Consider the following 22610-nt stretch of genomic DNA (forward strand, 5'->3'; position numbering starts at 1 on the left):
AATTGGCAAGTACAAAGATTAGCAGTCCTTATCTTCTAACTGACACAAATTATTAATACCACAAACTTGTGCACAAGGCCTCTGCAAAAGAGCACTCTCCCATCACCTCTGTCTTTAAGGAAGGCCACTGCCTCTGGCAAGCTGTTTCTCTAAATGGGGGTTGAAATATTCCAGTTAGCCTGTCAAGACCAGCACACTAGAGGGGGAGAATATTGCCTGTTTCCCACTCGCCCAAATTTTTCAGTCTGTATGGTTAGGTATCTCCTTACCTATCAATTGAAATATAATGCTAGGAACTAGGCAGAACTGATGAAACTCGGATAGAAATTTTAGATTTAGCACGAAGCAATGAAGGATTGGCATTGCAAAGATCACAGGAAGGCACAAGCGACCTTCCTGCCAGCTGAGACCATGTGCTCAGAGCCACAGCCTCTTCTCTTGAAAGGCAGGGCAAAAAGCAGGCTTTCCACTTCTGGTCAAGGGTCCATGACACTTTTCACAACAGACACACATGGACTTCTACACAACTTTTTATTCTGTCCAACTTCAAAGCGATCTTACATAGGTAAGAACAAAATAAGATTACTTGTTCTGCTATATTGTAAAGTCAAATAGCTGCCTGAACAATTAGTCTAACACAGCTATGAACAATTATTTAATGGTAGCTGCAATCATTAACACGTGAAATTCTTATATACAACTGAACTTTATTTTGCTGGCTGTTAATTCTTTTGAGTAATTCTTAATTTATAACAAGACTCTTACAAAGTAGGCCATAAGTATGTTTTGAAAAATCTATATGTTGAAATACTGCTAAGTCTCTGAAAAAAAGAAAAAAAAGAAATATTTTTTCTGACCCAAAACATTCAGGAAATATTTGTTGATTCTTCCAGACACCCTTCTAGTAAAGCTAAAAACCCCCAAACTGCAGAATAAATACATCAACAAGCAATAATACCGCAATTACAAAAATATTTTAATACAAAACGTGCCCTATTTTTTTCCACTTCTACCTTAAATTCAAACTCATGAAAGTATATGCGCCAGGGGAGGTTTAGATTGGACGTGAGGAACAATTTCTTTACTGAAAGAGTGGTTAAACATTGGAAGAGGCTGCCCAGGGAAGTGGTTGAGTCACCATCCCTGGAAATATTTAAAAGATGTGTAGATGAGGTGCTTAGGGACATGGTTTAGTGGGCATGGTGGTGTTGGGTTGATGGTTGGACTCGATGATCTTAGAGGTCTTTTCCAATCTTAATGATTCTATGATTCTATATATAAAAGTCTTACATTACACAAACTTAAAAAGACTTAAAGCAAGTTGTTTACTCACGCTGTAACTGTGCAGCCCTCAGTTGTTTCTTTAACCTCTCCACTTCATTCTTTAAAAATCTGATATGTCTCATCATATTTTCTGGAGAATCTATCTCCATTGATATGTCTCTGGGTGATGGTGGAGCAGATACTGGCTGGTCTAATTTCTCCTGCAAAATTCTGTATGAAAGATAGTTCAAACTTTACCTTCAATTCTACTGAAAAGAAAACCCCTTATATCCCCCAGAAAGCCACTGCAAGGATTCTGACAGGTATAAAAGATTTATTTTAACTACTGTTTTTGGGGAGAGAATTTTGGGAGAATTTATAATGCTTTCGTTTTTAATGCAAAATAAAAAAAGGTAAAATTTGTTGTCCAAGCACAGATGGATTTTCTAAAATATTCAGGCATTGACACTCCCGAATATTTCTGCATACAGTTAAGGAAAAACAAATTCTGGACTATATATAGTTACCTCAGTTTTATACTCAAACGCTACTTATTCCACAAAACCATTTCTAAGCAAATTCATTTAATCTCTTATGAGTTTTTACATTTATGTTCTTAGAGGAAGAACACATATTTAAGATGAAAATATGAGTAAAGTATGTCTATGGTGAAACACAAGCTTTTCATATTCTCTTAACTTCTATTGAAGAAGCAGTGGGAAGTCTCAATGACATGAGTGCACACCACTGAGAAAAAGCTTAAGTTTTCTTCCAGCAGACAGGGAAAAAACAAGAGCTTCTCATAACAAATACGGTAAAATACCATGTTATTTTCTCTAGGCCATAAATATAAAGCTGACCCCAAACCAGAAGCTTTAAAAAGAGTCTATCAGCAGTTGAAAAATTCAGCAGATTCCTTCGAGCCTTCCCAGATCATTTCTTATACTACTTAGTCTCATCTACTTTAAGCAATCAAGGATGTGGCATCATGTAAGCAAGGAGATTTACAACTGCTTTAACTTCCAGGTTTTCATAGATTAAACACTTATGGGACAGAGATGAACATATCTAATCCAGAACATTATGTATTAAATGATATCTCTCCCACAGTGACAAGCACACTGCAACAAGACAAACCGTTTTTCTGCTTCAAGCTTATCCATCCTCTTCCAGAGACGATTCACTAGTGCTTCTTGTTCTTGTTCCAAAGTATTTTCAAGGTCAATCTTCTCACGCCTTAGCTGGAGAGGAAAAGCAATCAATGAAAATGATGGAAATGTATTTTTTGCAAGGAACTGTCATTAGGAAAGATCATCGCTATAACACCACCACTTTACATGATGCTCTACAATAGCAAGGAGAAGGTGAAGGGGAGACAAAAATCAGGCACAACACATTGGTCACAGAGCCAGTGAAAAATCAAGAGTTTCAGGAGCTGCACAGTTGTCATCTCCTTAACAGATTTTTTTTTCTCACAGAACTTTTCTCTGGCCAATAAGGAGGAGCTTGAAACCTGGACACGCGGTCACTGATGGCATGACAAGCCTATTCAAAGACATCTCCTATTCCATGCGTCTCTGAAGTTCAAACTGAATTTACTGTCTACTACACCAGCATTTATTCTTTTGAAAAATTTTGGACTTTTTTAGTAGGAGAATCACAGTTAAGGAAGCCAGAAATGGAAGAGAAGCCATGTTTGCCTTGTGTTAGATAAAGGAGCAACATAACAAAAATTGTGAAGAAAAAATTACGTGAACTGCCTTAAGTGTTACTGTATCAACCCTTACCAGCAGAAACAAATGTATTTCTATCCTAGCAAAGGCTTTATAAAAGTAAATGCTTAACTTGATCTTGTGGTTTAACCTCAGCCCGCAACTGAGCGCCAAACAGCTGCTTGCTCACTCTCCCCCAGCCGAAACCAGGACACTTGACGTTATTCCCATTCACTAGTAAGTGAATTAGTAAGTTCACACTTAGTGTGAACAAACATTCTTGATTCTACTACAAGCTAAGAAAAGCAGATATAATGTAGAACCACACATGAAGAAATCTATTATTAGTATTTTAGTACAAATATAATGCAAATATTAATAAGAATACATTGGAATACTAAGAGGCACAGATGATCTTATTCAGCAACACTGGCAGCTGAACTCCAGAAGTTAGCAATAATGAAACATATGGGAATATATCAATACCTTTACAGGTGGAAAATAGCATGGAGGTATTTTTCCCAGCCAAGCCTTAGTTAATACTCACCACTTTCCTGATGGGCAAATAATCCCACATTACAAAATGGAAAGACTGAAAACAGATTAAGTGATTTCCTTGCACGTTTGCTGCGTCACCGGGTGAAGTGCTATTACAGCATCTAAATCTGTAAGGGCTCTGTGCCAACCACTAAACTAATATTGAGATACCCAAACAAAATTTAAACTTACACACTTCAGGTAACGGTGCAAGTTTAATGAATGTATAACTTTCTTCTTTAAAGCTTAGAAGAATTAGTTACTGTAAGTAAAAATAGACATATATTCATGAGTAATAGGGAACATAATTAGAAAAAGAAACAGTGTTTAGTAAATCTTTCCATGCCTGAGTTTCCAGATGTACATTAACAGTTGAGAGAACTTACACTTCAATGTAAGAGAAGTCAGAAGCAACATGCTTCAGCCTCACACAAGGGATGAGAATTTGGATCCTGACTGACACTTTGTTCCCCATACCAGCAGGAGCTGGAGTAGTACGAAGGCAAAGGGCTCAGGCCCAGGAGGTGCAGGGTGCTTTGCCTTAGGGCACTGCTCATTAGCCAGTTTGGCCAATGCTTGGTGCTGACAGCGTTCAGAGGGAAGAAAGTACACAAAACATTCTGGGAGTCTGCACACCGTGCTTCTACATTACCAACACGCAGATCTTCACTACATTGCGTAGCTATCTATATAAACACATGATGAAAAAGGTTTGACTGCAGATGACTACTTCTGCAGCAATGGATTTGCATCACTTCAGTGCAGCATGGTTTAGACTCACCTGCTCTGACATAGCCTTTTTACAGCTATGTTATTGATCTAGCACTTAACAAACCCACAAAAACATACTGGTGAAAATAAATCTATTTCATTTAATGGTAGGAAGAGCAGCATACTGGAATTTGAAGACAGAGTAAATTATTTATAACCTTGGATTTGAAAAAAATCTAAGATTACATTTAGTATTATAGCAACCATCACCAAGGCAGCGGAGTCCATTAATCAGAAATCTGCATGCAGGTGAGCAAAGTCAAATCATCAGCAACAATATACAAGTGAGCTTTGTGTTGTGCCCTGAAGGCTGACAGACATGCTCTGCTGAAACACCAGAGAAACTGGGTTGTGAAACAGAGATCTAAAACTCCCCATCTCCAGCAACATGAAAACACACTGGAAACAAATATCTTCCTTTCCTGATATTGAGTGTTGTCCCAGTTCCTCCCAGTGTCAGGATATTAAAGCTTTGAGGGTGAACACCTTGAATTGAACCTACCGGAGAAGTGACTGCAGCATCCTGATCAGAGCTGTGAATTCAGAGAATAGGTATATTTGCTTTGCACTAGGCAGTTTCAGGTGTACTTTGAAATGTAGTCTAACTCCAGTCAATGAATTTGTTAGGAACGTGATAATATTCTGAACTAAAATAAGCAGGATGGGATTACATCTCAAGACCAAACCAGCAGCTCTGTCAATACTAGTGTCATTCTATATGGGTTCGAAGTTACATTCCAATCAAACATCATTCAATTTTTACCATCACAACAGGGAAACGAGGAAGTATTGCTTGCTTTTTTGGACCTTAATCTTCCCTTTAGAGAAAGAGAAAAATCACTTTTAATGTTCCTCGCCATCCAATTGTGTTTCTTCTTGTCTCTCTCTTTCACGCATACACTTACTTTACTTCAAATGCAGCTAAAATATCCATTGTCTGTGTATTCCTGGATTACCACTTCTTCAGTCTTCTTGCTAACTTACTAACAAGCACAACTGTTCCCTCCTGAAGTGGAGATCTTCCGTATCAATGAAAGTTGAATATGATCTCTGCCTAAGCCCACTATCCCAAATGTCACTTCTCTGCTTCTCATCTGCCCCTCCCCCTTTGTAGCTTTAATTCTTTGCTGCTCTCCAAGAATATCTTTCCAGAAGATATTACACATTTCACGTTCTTCTCCTTTCAAAGAAGCAGACAAAGGAGATGATTATTAGCAGTTTAGTTCTTATTTCTCATCTCCTAACTGCATCAATTCTAGTTTCTCACTGTACTGTGTGAAATAGAAAAGCAATTAAAGAGCAACAGCAAGACTACACAAACTTGGCCTCTGTAGGACAAAACTGACAGGTATTTATTTCCTATCAAACCACTGAACTATAACACAGAACATTATTGCTCATTTTAACTGAGAGATTCAGTTAATGAAATAGTCACATGTTGCAAATTTCTTCACCATTAGCCTTCAGAGAAGAATGTTCTGCCATTTCAAGCTGACTTAAGAAAATTAAGTCAGGTCACATTCGAACCCTAAGATCCAACTTAATTTTTTATTTCGGAATAACATTCTACGCAACCATCACTGCTACAAACTGGCTGCCTACCAATCACCTGTGGGATAAGCAGCTCAGATGAGAGAAAGCAAAGGAGGAAGGACACAAAGCATAGATAATTCATGTTCCATATTTTAAAAATAATAGTTTAGCGAACATACGTTGTAACTATCTGCCCACTGATTACAGTGATAGACCTAGTAATGCAGCCCTAGATTATGTTCACAGCATTGCTGAAGTACTCCTTCCAAGTCCTGTTTAACAGGTCTCGCAAAGGTTATGTTGAACCATTGTGGCAATCTCTTCCTTAATTCCCTATGCATACAATAAAGGCAACATTGCTCTGCTCACAACTTTCGGTTGCCTCTTGCTAGGTACGGCACATGCCCCAAAGGCTGTTGCTTCAGCTGGTTAATTAGCACAATAAGCTTTTTTTTTAAATTTGTGTCAGACAAGAAAGCATGCTGAAGTTCAAAGTAACCTGAGATTTACTATACGTTACTGTAAGAGAAAACAATGGTATACATTGCATTACATATAAATATGCATGGAATTTCTAAGTAAGACTGACAGCCAAAGTTAACATCTTCATAAACAAAGTAAGTTTTCAAGGTCAGGTATTTGAGAAAGACCTCTGAGCATCCATGCTTTTTCAACAATCTGTCGTTGATATTCAAATGTAGCAACGTTTCAAATGTTATGATTTCACAAGTCTGTCTGCCCAGAACAATGATACAAAAATAAATACCATTAAGATTTCAGCTGTGGCTCATGCTAACATTTCAAAGGCTAAACCAGCTTAGTATGTAAGCTTACTTTGCGTTTTGATTAAGTGTCCGCCACCACCACCTTGTGGTTAAGAGAGTTATTTCAATCTCATGTTAATTTCCATGCTGGTTAAGGATTTGCTGGCAACTACATCTTCCTACCTTTCTATTTTTCAATTTGTTCCATAGATCTCTCCATATAGAATGTTAGCACAAGGATCAAGAAAACTCATTTAATCATTAAGATAGCTATTAATTAATTTATCCACAATGTCAACAGAAATAGGAGAGTCATACAAAACTGGTAGAAATTCAGATTAACAGCAACAAAAGTGTTCCACATTTGATGAGAACAACAAAAAAAAATTCACAGAAATAATGTACTATATTTACACCTCCCAAATTATTGGACTTCCACAAGCCAGAAAAACTGAAGTTCTTTAACAAGCCTATATGTTTCATCAGTTTGCCTTTTAAGTCAAAAGGACTCCTACTAACACCACTGAGATGCTTTGATGCACATGCCTAAAATTAGACATAAGAGCAGTCCCAAAGTCTAAACTTCCAGTGGAAACATGACCAAAACAAGTGGTGTTTTATCTCTGCAATCTTCACAACTGTCTAGGGAGAAAGGGAGTTGGATGTAGTCAAATTTCAACTCTTTTTAAGTATACACGCAGCTGACATCTCACAGTTCAAGTCCTGTGCTATCCAAGCTGCCACAAAAAGGTGATCTAGAGCACAACTAGACCACATACATATCATTAACTGTTGTGCTTAACCGCTATCAGAAGTGACAGTCTTTCTCACAAGCAGCATAAGAGTGGAAGCAGATGAACAGCTATAAAAAGCGTTACTACAAAAAAGTTGTTTGCAAAACTCAAAGCTGTCCAGCAGACATGAAGGCCTGCAGTAAGGCTACTAAAAGTTATAATGGCCATGAAAAAAAATTATTCAAAGTTTCTCACAATAAATTATGTTAATGATTTATTGCTTTGAAAGTCAAACTGACTTTTCTGTATTCTTGATATTGCCCAGTTTCTTACATACTTAAAAAATTAAGTCAAATCTAATACAAAACAAGTTTGAGTTTTTTTTCCAGAATCCCTTGTTTTACAATCATATAATTCTGAAAGTAAGGAGTTACCTGCTCCAGGGTGAGCTGCTTCGAAATTGTATCATTTTCCAGTTTTTTAATCTTCTTCATCAGTTTGTTCACTTGAAATTCCTGTTCCTGCTCTAAATGCTGCTCCAGTTCAGCTTTCTCATGCTGCAGCTAAAAATTTAGGAGACATGCGAGTATTTTAAACACACAAATAAAAGCATGAAACATTATGCACCTTTTATACGTTTATTTACACATGTCTAATTCTTTACTGCACGTAAATTCTCTACTGATAATTCTTCTCAAAAGACTTCAAAATGCACAACCCACCCAACAACCCTTCAAAAAGCAGCATTTTAAACTGTGTTCCATTTACAAAGCAGATTGAAGTAAACTACATTTCCAAATATTTAATAAAGTCAAATCAAAATAGATACATTATATATAGCATATAAAATAATTATAGACATTTCAAAAGTCAAAAATCTATCATAATGTTCACAAAAGCATTAATTTTAATCTAAATGCATCATCTCAAGAGCACCCAAAGCATAAAATGCAGGTCTTGGCACTTCCTTCTCCCAGGCAGCTGAAAGCTTAAAATCATGACTGAAGTCATAGTACTGAAATTGCTGTGCAATAAGATAGTAAGAAGAAAAAAAAAAATCTAATTTCTATTCCTATGCTATCAAGAATCAAAAGATTTTGATGACAAAAACACTGGTTGTTTCAAATCAATGTTATAAATTTTCTTAACACTCAAGGGAAATTTTTTTTCAGCTAATATTTCCAATTAAAAAGAAAATCTTTACTCTCAAACCTCTCAAGCAGACGGAAACAAAAAAAACCCCCACATTTTAACATAAATTACGGCTTGGAGTAGAGTCACTTTTAACATTAAAGTCAAAATCACAATGGAATCCCTCTGAGACAGGGATCCAAGTCTTCCTGTGGATAAAACAGTGTGACTGGCATGATGGTACGAACACGTGAATTTGACTTAGGGAAAAGCAAATGTCCCCAAAAGACAATATTGTAATTACACCGTGCTCTGGCCATCCACTGAAAATTGCAGGCATTTTTTCCCACCTGCTTATTTTCTACACCAGTTCTTCTGGCTATCAGATAACAACATGTAAGATCATAGTGTTTAAATGTGTGAGGAAAATCTGAGGAAACGGAGACACACCTCAAGTCACGGACACAAGTCAAGGTTGCTGGATATCCACAGTGAAGCTTAAAACAAACTAAAATTGCTAGTTCATTAATTCAGTTCTTTTTGCTGCTATTTAGAGACAAAATGGTCTGTGAAGTGTAGCCTGGCAGAGAGTTCAGAGCAGAAAAGCTTGTGTGGAGAGAGCACTAGGCAGACAGTAACTACTTGGCAATATACATATGGAAGAAGTCTGCACTTTAACTGTGTTTTCAGGGCTTATCAATTTCGAGATTTTATTTTTCACAAATTAAAATAAACACCAGAATATTAATTAAAAAAAAAATAAATGAGATTTATTCCTTTCATTTACTAAATTACAGTATATTTTCCAAACCCCCTGACGCTCATGGAAATTCCCATGCACTTGAGGAAGCCACCTAGACTCCAACATGATAATCACCGAGACTATCACAGCAGCTCTTGATCAAATGTTTAGGAAATTTTGTTAAACTGTCTAGTTGGAAATAAAGCCATTTCATTTCTTGTGTGAGAATATTTAGGGCTGCTAAGTGAGATTTTCATTCGAAGAAAAATTTATATTCACACTTTTAAATCAAAATACTGTTTGTGTTGTTTGATAATCAAAAATTTGAAGTCTCTTACTTCAGTACTGGAGTTAAGCTTGGTTGGAAAAAAACACGTTTAATATCAAAAGGACATTATTTAGTCTTACAACTCCGTAAGCCCCTCTCCTTTCCTCCCCCACTCCTATGCAGCAGCTACAGTTTAAGACTGAAGACAGCCGAAGAGCCCAAGGAGCAGACAGCGCGCAGATTACCACCTAGCTCAAGGTACTTGCTGCACTTTCATCAACCTTCATTTTGCTTCATTAAAAAAGCTAGATGCCTTTTTTTAAACCTAACTGAAAATTGAGACCAAAGCCAGTTGCTGTAATCAGCTTATATTTAGTTAGCAAATTAAACTGTGCGAAAAGGCACATAGCCAGAATCTCTTACTCAGCCTAAAGCCAGATGCTGCTAACAGAAAGCGTGTGGTTGGGACTGCTAGCATTTGCAGACAGTCCAGTGAGTCAGGCAGATCACACAGTCGTATGAAGGCACCTCAAACCAACCTAACAACAAATACTGTTTGTCACTCTTGTGTGCTTCATGCAAACGCAACTACCATATTATTTAAAACAAATTGAGCTGCAATAGCACAATCTTGCTTGTCAAATCATTCCTTTTAAAGCTTGCTGGAATTTCCATCACACAGGAACTGATGAGGCTTACTCGTTAGATCTGTAGCTGCTGTGTAGGATCTACTAAACCCTACCCTGGGATCATGAACATCCTGCAGCCAAAGGACAGTTCCAGCTGATCAGAAAGCTATTAAGTGAAGCCAGGAAAGATCTATTACAGGAATACCTTCTATTCTGATTTTAACATAAAACCACCAGAAAGCAAAGTGACTGGGAATAAAAAGAAATCCACAAACACTTTCCCCTTGAGTGCTAAAAAGGATTATAACATGAAAGCCCTCTCGGACTTTCTGACGAACCTACTTTATTGTGCTACTCCCCTTCACCCTTTCGGTTTCATTATTGAAAGTGGGAGAAACATACTAATAACACACCCCAAAATACATATTAATGGTGTCTGTCACTCACAATTGGGTAAAATAATTTTTCCCTTTTATTGGCTTTGATCGCAAAAACAAACCAAAACAAACAAAACCCAGTTAATGCTGAAATCCTAAGGCTGAAAAACAGAATTGCTAACAATGAGAAAATATCCACTGGTGGGTAAGTGTTTATTTTACTTAGTAAAGTAAGAGAGTATTTTCAAACTGTTTTTAATTATATGCAATTATAGTAACAACTGTTTACAGATACACTTACGGCTGCCAGCTAAAGAGAAGGAAAAAATGTGTTAGAATGTGTCACCTTGATGACAATGTCTTACAGACCTTGAATTGTATATGAAAACTGTAGGAGAGATACTGGGGGAATTTTCAGCTTCATAAGATCAGAGGTGGGTTTGGTGCAAGAGATACAGCTAGTACTTTAAAGTGAGAACAGGGCTATCAAATACAAAGCTTAGCAGCAGAAAGAGTGCATGCGTTAGTTCAGGTAAGTCCTATACAACTACAGTAATGTCCTTCTCTCTACAGAAATAAGTTTTCTGACACCATCTAGGACCACATTTACCTTACTTCCTTACTGTACTGGCTTATTCTGGGACAGTGGAAAGTGTTTTTATGAAATAATGGAGCTAATGGATGAAGTTCCCCCTTAAAAAAACAACCCTCATTTATTCCCCAGACTATGACCTTGTACATTGTACTGAACAGTCTATTTTTAGTACTCCAGCCCTCAAAAGTTGTCCAAGTCCTCCTTTGCTGCATCCTGAAAGTCCTATTTATTAACAAATTTGTATCAGCAGTTTGCCTCCTCTTTATGTCCAGATGTTCATCAAATAAATGATAGATGAGCTGACTCCGTTTATTCCACACAATCACATTTGCATCCTTGAGCTGACGCATCGTATTTTGGAGAGCAGGAAGGGTAATAGCTTATGTTTACAGACTTACAATTTTTGAAAGAATCAGACTTGCACGAGAAACAGTTCTGTATAGCCTCCCAATTACTTAATCTGCCTTACTACGCATTATGCTATTATCTTTGTATGTTGTAACATTTTACTTTCAAGGACAGATTCTTGGACCAATTTGCACTTCCAAAAATATAAGGGTATTGAAAAAATCTGTATTTGATTTTGAAAAATACTGTTGCACAATTTAAAGAATAATTGACTTTGTAATTTCAAACAATATTAAAAATTAATTAGTCTCTGGAGCAGCCTTATTTCACAAAAGATAAATTTTCAAGATTTACTATTTTAAATTTCAAAACAGGAACTCAGAAAGTCCACGTCCACAGCTGCAAGAATAGATCCTGCATCAAAACACTTCTAATGGTACTCTGCAAAATATTACTACCATTCTATAATGATGAGGGACGGAGGACTCTATAAAAACATTGTTCCAAACTTTCCAGAGACTTAGTCAGGTAGACAAAAATATAATTAAAGTACATGGCAAAATATAGTGAATGTATATGAGGCTTATAAGAACTTTATCAGGAACGTATGTGATGAAAAGCTTTTGTTTACTCCAAAACCTCTGATGAGATGGATGTGTTCATCCCTGCAGCATTCAGCCTAGAAAATTAAAAATTATGCGAAACAAAGGAAATTTAACTAGTAAAAGCATACACTTATTGAATGGGCTTGTAGAGGCAGTAAAAGCTAATGCCACACAGTTATAAACAGGTATTATCAAGCAATGGTATGGCACCAGAAAGCCTGGCAACAGGAAGACAGTATTATTCCAATGAAAACACTTTCTTTTATGTGCTACTGTGTATGTATAGAATCAGTCTGGCATATAGTAAAATGTTTCAAAATTAATTTCTTACAGTATTGAAAACCTGATGTAACTCCGTGTTTTATAATAGTAATGCACATCATGCTGAACTGGGAAATTCTTGTTAGGCTGTTAGCGAGGAGCGCTGCAGCTCGTGCTCTGGCAGACAGCTTTCACATTTAAAACATTTTAACATTCTGGGAGCTCATTCCAGATGCCACTCTGAATGCAATGCATAAGCCCCTACAATTGTGACAAACAAAGGTTTGACAAAGCAAAAAACACACAGGCACTATGAAAAAAGTCTCTGTTAGGTGGCTTTCAACTGAATAATATGGCAGTAATTTTGATACAGCCACAGACTTGAAAAATTAAGAGACTACAAATCATATGCAGTTTACCAGAAGTACACCCCTCCCTCTGTTCCAAAAGGCAAAGTCTTAGACAAAACGGATTCATATGTATTTTTCTTCCCTTAGTCATACAAAAAGCAGGAAGCCATTTGATGCACAATGTCCGACAGCATGAATTTTGAAAGTCTAGTTCCAGGTCAGACCAATGTTGCCTGGCAAACACATACAGAAATTAAGAGTTTAAACCCAAACAGCAAAGAACAGTGGAGCAACCAATTACTGCCGACACTTCCACTGGAGACTACTGTATTTCTGGTTAAGTCATCATCCAAAGTCTGCATCTAATTTAGCTAGAATTCTCTCCAGAGCAAAGATACCAAAAATGGAAGTAGGCATTTATCAATTCATTATTAGCCTTATAACTGCCTCATCAGTCTTGCATCCTCTAATAAAGACAGAATTGCTACATTCTAGTAGCTAATGGTAAGTACTAGCACTCACAAATCTCAGGAAATTCAGAAAAGTAAACTGTAATTATCTTAACTTTCTGTGTCTGAAAAACATTAGTCAGGAATTTAGCATTACACCTGTGTAACGGGAAGAGTATACTGAACTAGAAAAGATATTGTAATAAATACTAATTTGACCATGTGATATGTGCTAATAATGCCCTCTTTTCCACAAAATGAGTTTATTTGTAATATCAGGAGTTTCTCTTCTCATATTTTTTATCTGGCAGTCTACATGAGTATGATTTCCAGGATTCATAGCTGAAGAATCAAAATGTCCAAACAACAGATAAGCTTTCACAAAACAAAAATCAATGTCAATATTATTTTCAATTCTTTGCTACTTAAGAAAATTGCCTGCAACTCACCAATATTCTAATGTCAACTTACTAAATCCATGATCACTAGAGAGATAGAAAATTATTTTCATGGAAACATACTGTAATATTCAAATGTTTCCTAATTCTACAGGTAAGCTCTTTAGGGGAAGGGACCATTTCCTTTGTATAATTTATAAGCTGCTGAGCATGTTACTAGTGTTTAGGAGAATATATTAATACACATTTTTTGCATTTCACAGCAAGTTTATCACATCAAAGACATAATCAAGCCATGAAATGAGATCTGCATTCAGCATACACACAAACAGAATAATAGTTTTAATATTAAACTGTTTGCTTTAAAACAAACAAGTCCTCCACCTGTACTGCAAGTCTTGAGCCACTGTAAAGGTATGAAAAGTCATCCAGATGGACTACAAAACCTGCTGACCAGGCAGATTCCTCTGACACAGCTTAAAATACGCTTTGCACTAGAGCTTTGATATATCCCTTATCTTCTCCTCTGTATACTGCAGTTAACAGGTGAACCTGTAAGCAAGATATTCCATGCCACTCACCCTTCACAGGCACAACCACTACCAACATCAACAGGATGTTGACAACTGTTCTCTCTTTCAAGTAAGATGGGTTAATATTTAGATAGAGGACAAACTCACAATTTACTTCCAAAAACTGCTACCTAATGATGCTGAGAGAAATTACACAGTTTTAGGACTAACAATTTGGAACACAGGTGCATTTAAGAATTGTCACCTTTTAAAATCTTCTGGCTGACATGACCACATTTATCAAACGCTGAATGAGGCTTACAGGAAGGCCACATGAAATGAAGTGTAAGGCTGTAGGCTGAGATATTGTTTAATAAAAGCAGGTGGTGGTCAGAATTTTACCTCCGTATTATTGTAATTATGGCTATGTAGTTACTTTCTTTCAGCAGAAATTTGCAGCTTGCCTACTGGAAGGTGGATAATATTTACGGGATGATGTTGAATCCAAGACTGAGGATTTTCTGCAGATGTCATAACAAAAGGTGAGACTTCACCAGTTTTATGCCTGCATTCTGTTTCAGATATATGTGCTTCTCTGAATCTTTCTCTCATTAGCGAGAATGAAGTTACACCCTTTAAAGGTTTCCAATGGATAAACAGCATAATGCCCTTGCATAATTTCATACATTACAATGAGGCACCCCCTTGGCCATTTTAAGAACAGTAGATTGTTACATTTTTCCTTAATTTGGGGCAACAGTCAAAGGATACTTTCTGAAAGTCCACGGCAGAAAAGAATAAAAATTAATTGTAGTTTTAGGTTGACAAGAAGCTTATATTTCTCTTTGTAATGTGTGAACCTATTTTGCATAATATTAGTAATTTAAGAACTGTTAAAGATACAGCTTTAAAGCAATCTCAGTTGAATTCTAGGAAAATGGCTAAGCATATTTTAAGCAATTACTAGATACAGCAATTCAGTTGCTGCAGAACTTATGCAGTACAAATTTGTGTGCAAGGTCATTATACGAGTTCAAAACCCTTCAGCCAAATCAAGTGTCGTTCATGCTTTTACTTTTAAAGTAAGTTTTATTTTGCTCTACACAATATATAGTACAGCCCCAGGTAACCTGATTCTGTAACCAATTTCTACATAGCCCTTTCAATTAAACAACATTGCTCAACATACCATTTCTCTCTTTACTGGAAGAGACTTCAGTGGAAAGCTTTTTCCATAGTGATATCTACATCTTACTTCAATTAGAAGAGAACACTCAATACCCCTATTTTACTGCCATCTGCTTCTCTATTTTTCATAAAAATGTATGACTTTGTTTCTGAATAAGATGTACGTTTGCTTTCATTCTTGTCAGTCCTCAAGAATAGCAAGGGGAAATAGTAATACCAGACTGAGGATATTTTATCTTGATACTTAACTTACTATGTGATAATAGGCATCAAATAGACAAAGTCATAGAAGTCCCAAACATAGTTTGTTTTCAGTAACAAAAGCATCAGACAGGACTCACTCTAATGTTTCCAAAGAGTGTATTTCCAAACTGCAGGGCTAAACATGCCTTAAGTCTCCAGCTGCAGAACATAAGACATGCTTACAACATACAAATCAGGTTCTTTAAAATTGACTAGTTTTTCATGACAAAGCTTGTAAGTAATGGCATGAAAAAAGCCATAGTGGATCACACCAAACATTCACCTAACTTAGTACCCTATCTCCTACAGAAGCCAAAAGCAGGTATTTAAGCAAGTCTATCAGAACAGGCAAACATATACAACACTTGAAACAAATACTTACCCACTTTCCAAAAATTAGCAACTTGGGTAAAAGAAGTTCCTCTGCCATAAATTGTCCCAGCATCTTTAACTTTTTACTTTTAGCACCCGACTGATGTAAGTGTTTTAATTCAAGAGAAGCAACTGTTTTGTTAAAAGTATGGATAAACTTACAGATAAAGTCTCCTTCAAGCATCACTGCACATTCTTGTATATAATGTTTAATATTTCAGGACTCCTGTTATATATCAAATACTCCAGAAAAAAGCATCTGTTTCACTAACATTTTAAATTAATCAGTAACTCTCTTCTGTAAGACAGTTAACATTTACTTTAAGCTACATCCATTTCTTTGCATCTCTATACAAACTTACAGGTTCTCAACACTATGAGAGTTTGCAGATGCAAACTTTAAAGCAACATATTAAAAAACACTTACTCACTACACTTCTTGTACTTTGCTTATTTCAAGTGTCAGCTTTACAACAGCGACAACCTGACCATATCCCTCTGACTGCAGTCACACTAACAAAAAAGTTCAAAGCTGGTCCTGAGGCTCCTGGGAGAAACATCAGTAAAGGCACCAATTACCTGCATCAGTTTTCTTGAGAGCTCATTAGTGAGAAATTCCTCTTCCTTTTCATAGTTTACTGCAAGTGTTTCTTTTTCTTTCTGCAGAGCTTGAATCTTCTTAAATAGAGTGTTACTGATGAATTCCTCTTCCTGCTCTGCCCTTGCTTGCTGTGAAGTAAAGACATAGTTTTAAGAAAAAAGGGAGCAAGTTTCCACGTTAAAAGTTGCAATTATTCCATTCCCCTTTGAATGCCCCCCACCTCTTTTTTTTTTTTTAATCTTGCCCATAATCCTGGAGAACAGTAGGATGGATCCAAGGGCTGGTACCATCCCCTTTTCTAACATTGTAGCACCTTTCTTCCTTTTTTGTTCCCCATCTTTCAACTTGGGAAACTACACTGGTGCTTTAAAGTGGCCTCCCCCCAACCAAATGCCTGAATTCCCCAACCTTTTAAACTTTATAAAAGCATTACTGATTCACAGATACCTACTTTTACCTACTCTATTCCTAAAAACAAACTCCTCTTTAAACGTTCTCCATTACGAGCTGAAGCACAGCTCAGACTGCTGCATTCAGCACTGTGCCTTCTTTCCAGATCCCTTAGACTGCAGCCCTGCTTTCTAGGAGTCAAATAATGCGTTTATTCTTTCACCCAGATATGTCTTGCTTCTGAGCCACAGGGAGCACGGCTCATCTCATGAGGATTTCTTCCCAACCACCAGCCCAGGAAAACATACTTCTATTACTTCTCAGAACTGTTACTTCACTACATACAACATCAACTTTAAAAAATGCCATGTGGTAGCTTTACCCTGAGGATTTCCAAATTTCACAAGAGAAGAGCTACTCTGGAAATCTTCCCCATGAAGAATCACTAGAGGAAACAATTCCCACTTCACCTCTCCTATAGCACCTAGGCACTGCTCAACAGAAAGCCAGCCTTGTGAGCTCGTTCCCTCACATTCCCTACAGTTTAAGTGTTTGTATATTTTTTTAATGTACATATTAGAAACTTGATAAATGGAACACAGAAGTTATCTTTCGGAAGTCTGCTCTAAAAGGCCACAAAGGGTATTTCATATGGGGAAATGAAAGATCACAGCTACAAATTGGTAGAGCCAACTCTTAATTCCACAGTCTAAAGAGAGCTCAGAACAACAGAATGGCAGAAATACAGAATTCCCAAGCCACCACCTTTAACAAATGAGACAATGTAGTGTTGAGGAGTGTTTTCATCCCCTGCAGTAAAATCCACATCACTTGAACTGCAGATTTGTGATTTGCCCTGATTCTAATAAAATGATACCAGCTTATAGCTTACCATATGTAAAGATTCAGTAAGTTTTATTTCAGTAAAACTTGATAGAGGAAAATTTAAGAACTGAAACAGAAGCATAACTAGAGTTTTACTGAAAGCTTAGCTTCCATAATCTTCTGCCCAAAATGTGCCAAAATAACCATCTCTTTTTACATATTGTACACTGGAAAATGCTCAAAAGGTTTCCTTATGTCAGTGATCTTTCAGCTGGAATGATATATTCCCTAGTAGTCCCAAGAGACAAGTACTTAAACAGAGGCACCTTCCATGCCTACAAGAAAAGTTACTTAAAGAACATAAATGTCTTAAGTTGGTGGAACAGTAGGACAATTGTAAGTTTTTCTCATGGTATTGCCAGTATCATAAAATCTAAAGTGGTGGTTTGGAAACTTCTCAGTTGAGTCCTCCTTCCATCAAGTCCTTCTCTTCACATCTTTATCTCTGCCTTCTTGTGTCTTCTCCCACCTCTATCACTTTCTTGTCTTGGCCCTTTCCCACTATCTGCCACCAGCTCCCTTCTCCCTGTCACCAGCAGAGCTGGCACAAACCAGAAAGGGAAAAAGAAAGAAAGAAAGAAAGAAAGGGAAAAAGAAAGAAAGAAAGAAAGAAAGGGAAAAAGAAAGAAAAAAGACAGGAAGACAGAAAGAAAGGGAAAAAGACAGAAAGAAAGGGAAAAAGACAGAAAGAAAGGGAAAAAAAGAAAGACAGAAAGAAAGGGAAAAAAAGAAAGACAGAAAGAAAGGGAAAAAAAGAAAGACAGAAAGAAAGGGAAAAAGACAGAAAGAAAGGGAAAAAGACAGAAAGAAAGGGAAAAAAAGAAAGACAGAAAGAAAGGGAAAAAAAGAAAGACAGAAAGAAAGGGAAAAAGAAAGAAAGAAAGAAAGGGAAAAAGAAAGAAAGAAAGAAAGAAAGGGAAAAAGAAAGAAAGAAAGAAAGAAAGAAAGTCTGGCACAGTTTATTAGCTTAGGAGCTTAGGTCCTGCACAGCACCTCCTCTCTAATGTTTGTGCATCTCAATGGCAGAGACCCGCTACTCCAGCACGTTCAGCATTGGTATTATCACTTGTCACATCAAAACAACGTAGAGTTGTCCAAGAGGTCTGAAGAAATGCTAAATTGTCAGCTCACATCTCAGAGGATTAAAACTCAAGGAATCTAACTGATCTCAATAACATCATCTATCACTAAATGTGGCTTTACTTAGAGCTACTAACAATCTTACATCTTCAGAGACATTTCGGAACAAAGTAAACAAGTCAAATTGCAAGGGTTCATTGTCCTCAAATTGTTAAAATTCATGCATGCTGTTCCAAAATCAACTCCTCCATTGCCTTCACTACACAGGATTTCTACTGGTGTCTGCTTTTCAATGGTTCAGACAATAAGACAGTAACACAGACCAAGCTTACCTGAAATTAAATTAGAAAGCACTTGGTTCTAAAAAAGAAGAGAATCAGGGTGTTTTTATTGTGATTTCTGTTCATTTCTAACTTGCATATATTTGTTCTGCTCATGCTTTGCACCAATCAAAAGCTCTAAAATCACATTATTACAGCCCCGAGCCTGCACAACACTTCATAGCCAGATCCTGATGTTATGGCATGATGGGTGCTTAGGCCAACATGAACACAGGCTGCCAAGATCCCAGCCCACTCCCAGGCAAACAGCAATGCCCCTCCTTTGTGCTTGCATGGGTGCTCATGCGGCCAGGCAGCAGGCCAGCACAGGCAGGAGACACCCAAAAACTAATCCTTTCCCTTCCTCCTCCCATTTTTCTTTCCTGGATCTGCTTCCTGGACTGGCGTACCACACAGGCAAAGTGCTGGCACGTGGAAACGAAGAATGAACAGCCACAATTTAGACCTGTTTAAACTGCTCTGCAACAACCCCCTCTGCCTACACCGTGTAGGACACTGGCTTGCACTCAACTGGCTCAAAGGAAAAGCTGAGTATGATTATATACAATTTAGATGTTTAAACTGCTCTGCAACAACCCCCTCTGCCTACACCGTGTAGGACACTGGCTTGCACTCAACTGGCTCAAAGGAAAAGCTGAGTATGATTATATCTGCCTCCATTATATGAAGAATATATTCCTCAACTGAACAAACAACAGGGACCCTATAAATCTAAGTGTGAACTGTAAGTTCCAGATATCCACACATCCTATTTAATACAATGAATGTCCACTTAAATTACCCAAGGGTCAGCAATTTCAACACAAACTTTTTAGTCAAAAAACATCATACAGTTATTAAGACTGGGTACAAAAGCACGTGATGCATTACCATATTTCTTCTAAATCCACATACTTTCATTCTGAAACTTTCCCTTCATCTTGTTAGTCATTACTTGGAGATAGCTCAGTTATCTTAAGTAATAAAATCATTCATGTTTACCTTAATATTGCCTAAAATCTTGATATCTGTTACTTATTTAACCCATAATTAAACCGATGTTGTAACACATTCATTAAAAAATTAGTTTTTAATACTATTTCCTGCACAGACTCTGTCACTGCAATGTTTTTCTGGACATGTATACATTGTGTTCCCATATGGATAATTTGCCTCTTTATTAAGTATTTGCATTGGAAAAGAGGCTCTGATATAATCAGCAAAAGAAGAGAAACAGCATGGAAATCAGAGACAGTCTTCCGTGGGTCTTCCATGAGGGTACAGAGTTCTTGGGTTTTCCTCTGTTATCCGTATCACATTCAACATCCAAAAACACTAACAGCAATTCACTCTGTTCTGTGTACCATATTACAAAATAAATTGCTGAGGCGCTGAGTGATATAAAATGAAAACACCCAATCAGTCAATCTCTGGAAACCTGAAACAAGAAATCTACTTCTACCACAGATTTTCTGCATAACCATAGAATCTCAAAACTCCATGTATAGCTAACTCAGAGCATTTCATGGATGCATCCACTAAGAAAAATCTGTAATTATTGTGGTCGAGACCATAAATGGCAAAGACTGTTACTTTGCAAGAAATCAAGAATGAAGGGGGGGGGGGAAGCACCTCATACACATAAAACACACAAAACCTCTTATATTTTCTAGGAAGAAAAATCCTATTATTTCTAATTCAGTAGCATGTGAAATCCTGATCACTAGTAGAGCTGATGCGTGAAGTATTGTAAAAACCTGTCCTTGTGAGCTTACAATCCAATGAGCTAATTTTCAAAGAATTAAGAAACATATTTCTCGTAAACTTTATATAGTAACTATCATATTAGGAAGTGAATCTCATTAGAAGTTATTTTTCCACATGCTGCATATACTAGCATAAACTGTGAAAAAATCCTGATCACTAGTAGAGCTGATGCGTGAAGTATTGTAAAAACCTGTCCTTGTGAGCTTACAATCCAATGAGCTAATTTTCAAAGAATTAAGAAACATATTTCTCGTAAACTTTATATAGTAACTATCATATTAGGAAGTGAATCTCATTAGAAGTTATTTTTCCACATGCTGCATATACTAGCATAAACTGTGAAAAGTTTAGTATTAAAATCTTTTTCTGCTCTCAGTTCTTCTTCCTGTAAATACACCTTTAGCAGACCAAGTTCACACTGCTAGATTTCCCTCTGCCCTCTTGCTTCTAGTACATGCAGCAGCTTCTGCTTACGGTGGGATGCTCTCTTTCTGTATCACTGGACCATACCCCAAACACACTGCTCTAGTGGCACTATTTTATGAAGCAGCAAAATCCAGTATTTCCGATGAAGCATCAGCTTGAACACAGTCAAATAAAAAAAAATAAAAATTAAAAAAAAAAAACCAAAACCACAGCACTCTATGCTCCCTTCTGCCCCCAGTTAGTTATTCTAAAAGCTTCACAAGCCTTCCTGATACTGCACACTAAGCAAGCAGGTTCAACAATCACAGTTAATACCTACTCCTTAGTCAGTAACAGTACAACATTATCAGTGATCTGACATGAACAAGATCTTGCATTTTAATTCCAGCTCTCACTTCAGACACAATTTCAGTAACAAGTGTTTCACAAACCACTCCAGTCACCCACACTCGACCACCTGAAAGCCAGATGCCAAGCATACCTGGCTTGCATGCTGACAAAGCATCACCTGTCTCCAGCTGGCATCCAGAGTAGAGGTGACACTAGATTTCAGGGATCTTGTTGGAGACAGCCTACCAAGCACTGTTTTGATCTAATCCACTCTTGACGGTCCCTCATCTTTAAGGCAAGGGCCACCATGACCTCTTTACAATTCATCCATCTTTTTACGGTGCAATTTCTGTTGACAAGACCCCATGGACAATATAAGCCTGCAGATGGAGCTGAAGAGCAGTTTAATCTGGTTGCTGTACACAAGAAACAATCTTTGCTACTGAATATAGACTGAAAGGTTGGGACAGCTTCAGGAAGAGATGATCTCAGTTGCTGCACATGTTACACTGAACTAAAGCTGTCACTTCAGAAAGCAGCCTCTTCCAAAGTCCTACTAAAAATATGATGAGGTAAAAGGGGCATTAAGTGCAGAAAGACACAATGGCATGATTTTAGAATATGCAGTTCTTGCATAAAATAAAATTTAGTTTCCCAATTCTCCTGAAGTACACACTCCTCCTCTAGCAGTACTAACTCAAGTTACTGCTCTGGCCGTACTTTCTGGCACCAGTTTAAAACAGTACGGAAAACTACTGCTCTACAAATGCAATAAATATTCCAAGTGAGCTGATACTGTTCCCTTACAGGAGGAACTTTTACACTGCAGCTCTCCCAGGCTGGAGCTATTTTTTCCTACAAACCTTCCAGCCACACCTGAAACGAGCACAATGCATGCAACGTGCATTTCAGACAAGGAGAAACACGAACCACCACAAGAACATAAGTCAACAATAACTCAGACTAAGGGGGCTCACACTACTGCCCACTACCGTGACTGCCCAGCAGCACACTTCTATCTGTAAGGGC

General features: G+C 37.3%; 1 protein-coding gene across 1 annotated transcript in view; it reads right to left on the reverse strand.

Annotated features, from left to right (window-relative positions):
• Positions 1 to 21890, reverse strand: part of CCDC6 (coiled-coil domain containing 6) — a 38873-nt gene extending 16983 nt beyond the window's left edge. The window contains exons 1-5 of the mRNA XM_009290570.2: positions 21828 to 21890; positions 16362 to 16511; positions 7749 to 7877; positions 2401 to 2504; positions 1334 to 1494 (exon numbers count right to left, since the gene is read on the reverse strand). Coding sequence (XP_009288845.1) covers positions 1334 to 1494; positions 2401 to 2504; positions 7749 to 7877; positions 16362 to 16511; positions 21828 to 21890 — 607 coding nt within the window. The remainder of the gene's footprint in view (positions 1 to 1333; positions 1495 to 2400; positions 2505 to 7748; positions 7878 to 16361; positions 16512 to 21827) is intronic.
• Positions 21891 to 22610: the final 720 nt, after the last annotated feature.

The sequence above is a fragment of the Aptenodytes forsteri genome, unplaced genomic scaffold, assembly GCF_000699145.1.
Source record: "Aptenodytes forsteri isolate BGI_AS27 unplaced genomic scaffold, ASM69914v1 Scaffold349, whole genome shotgun sequence".
Classification (NCBI taxonomy): Eukaryota; Metazoa; Chordata; class Aves; order Sphenisciformes; family Spheniscidae; genus Aptenodytes; species Aptenodytes forsteri.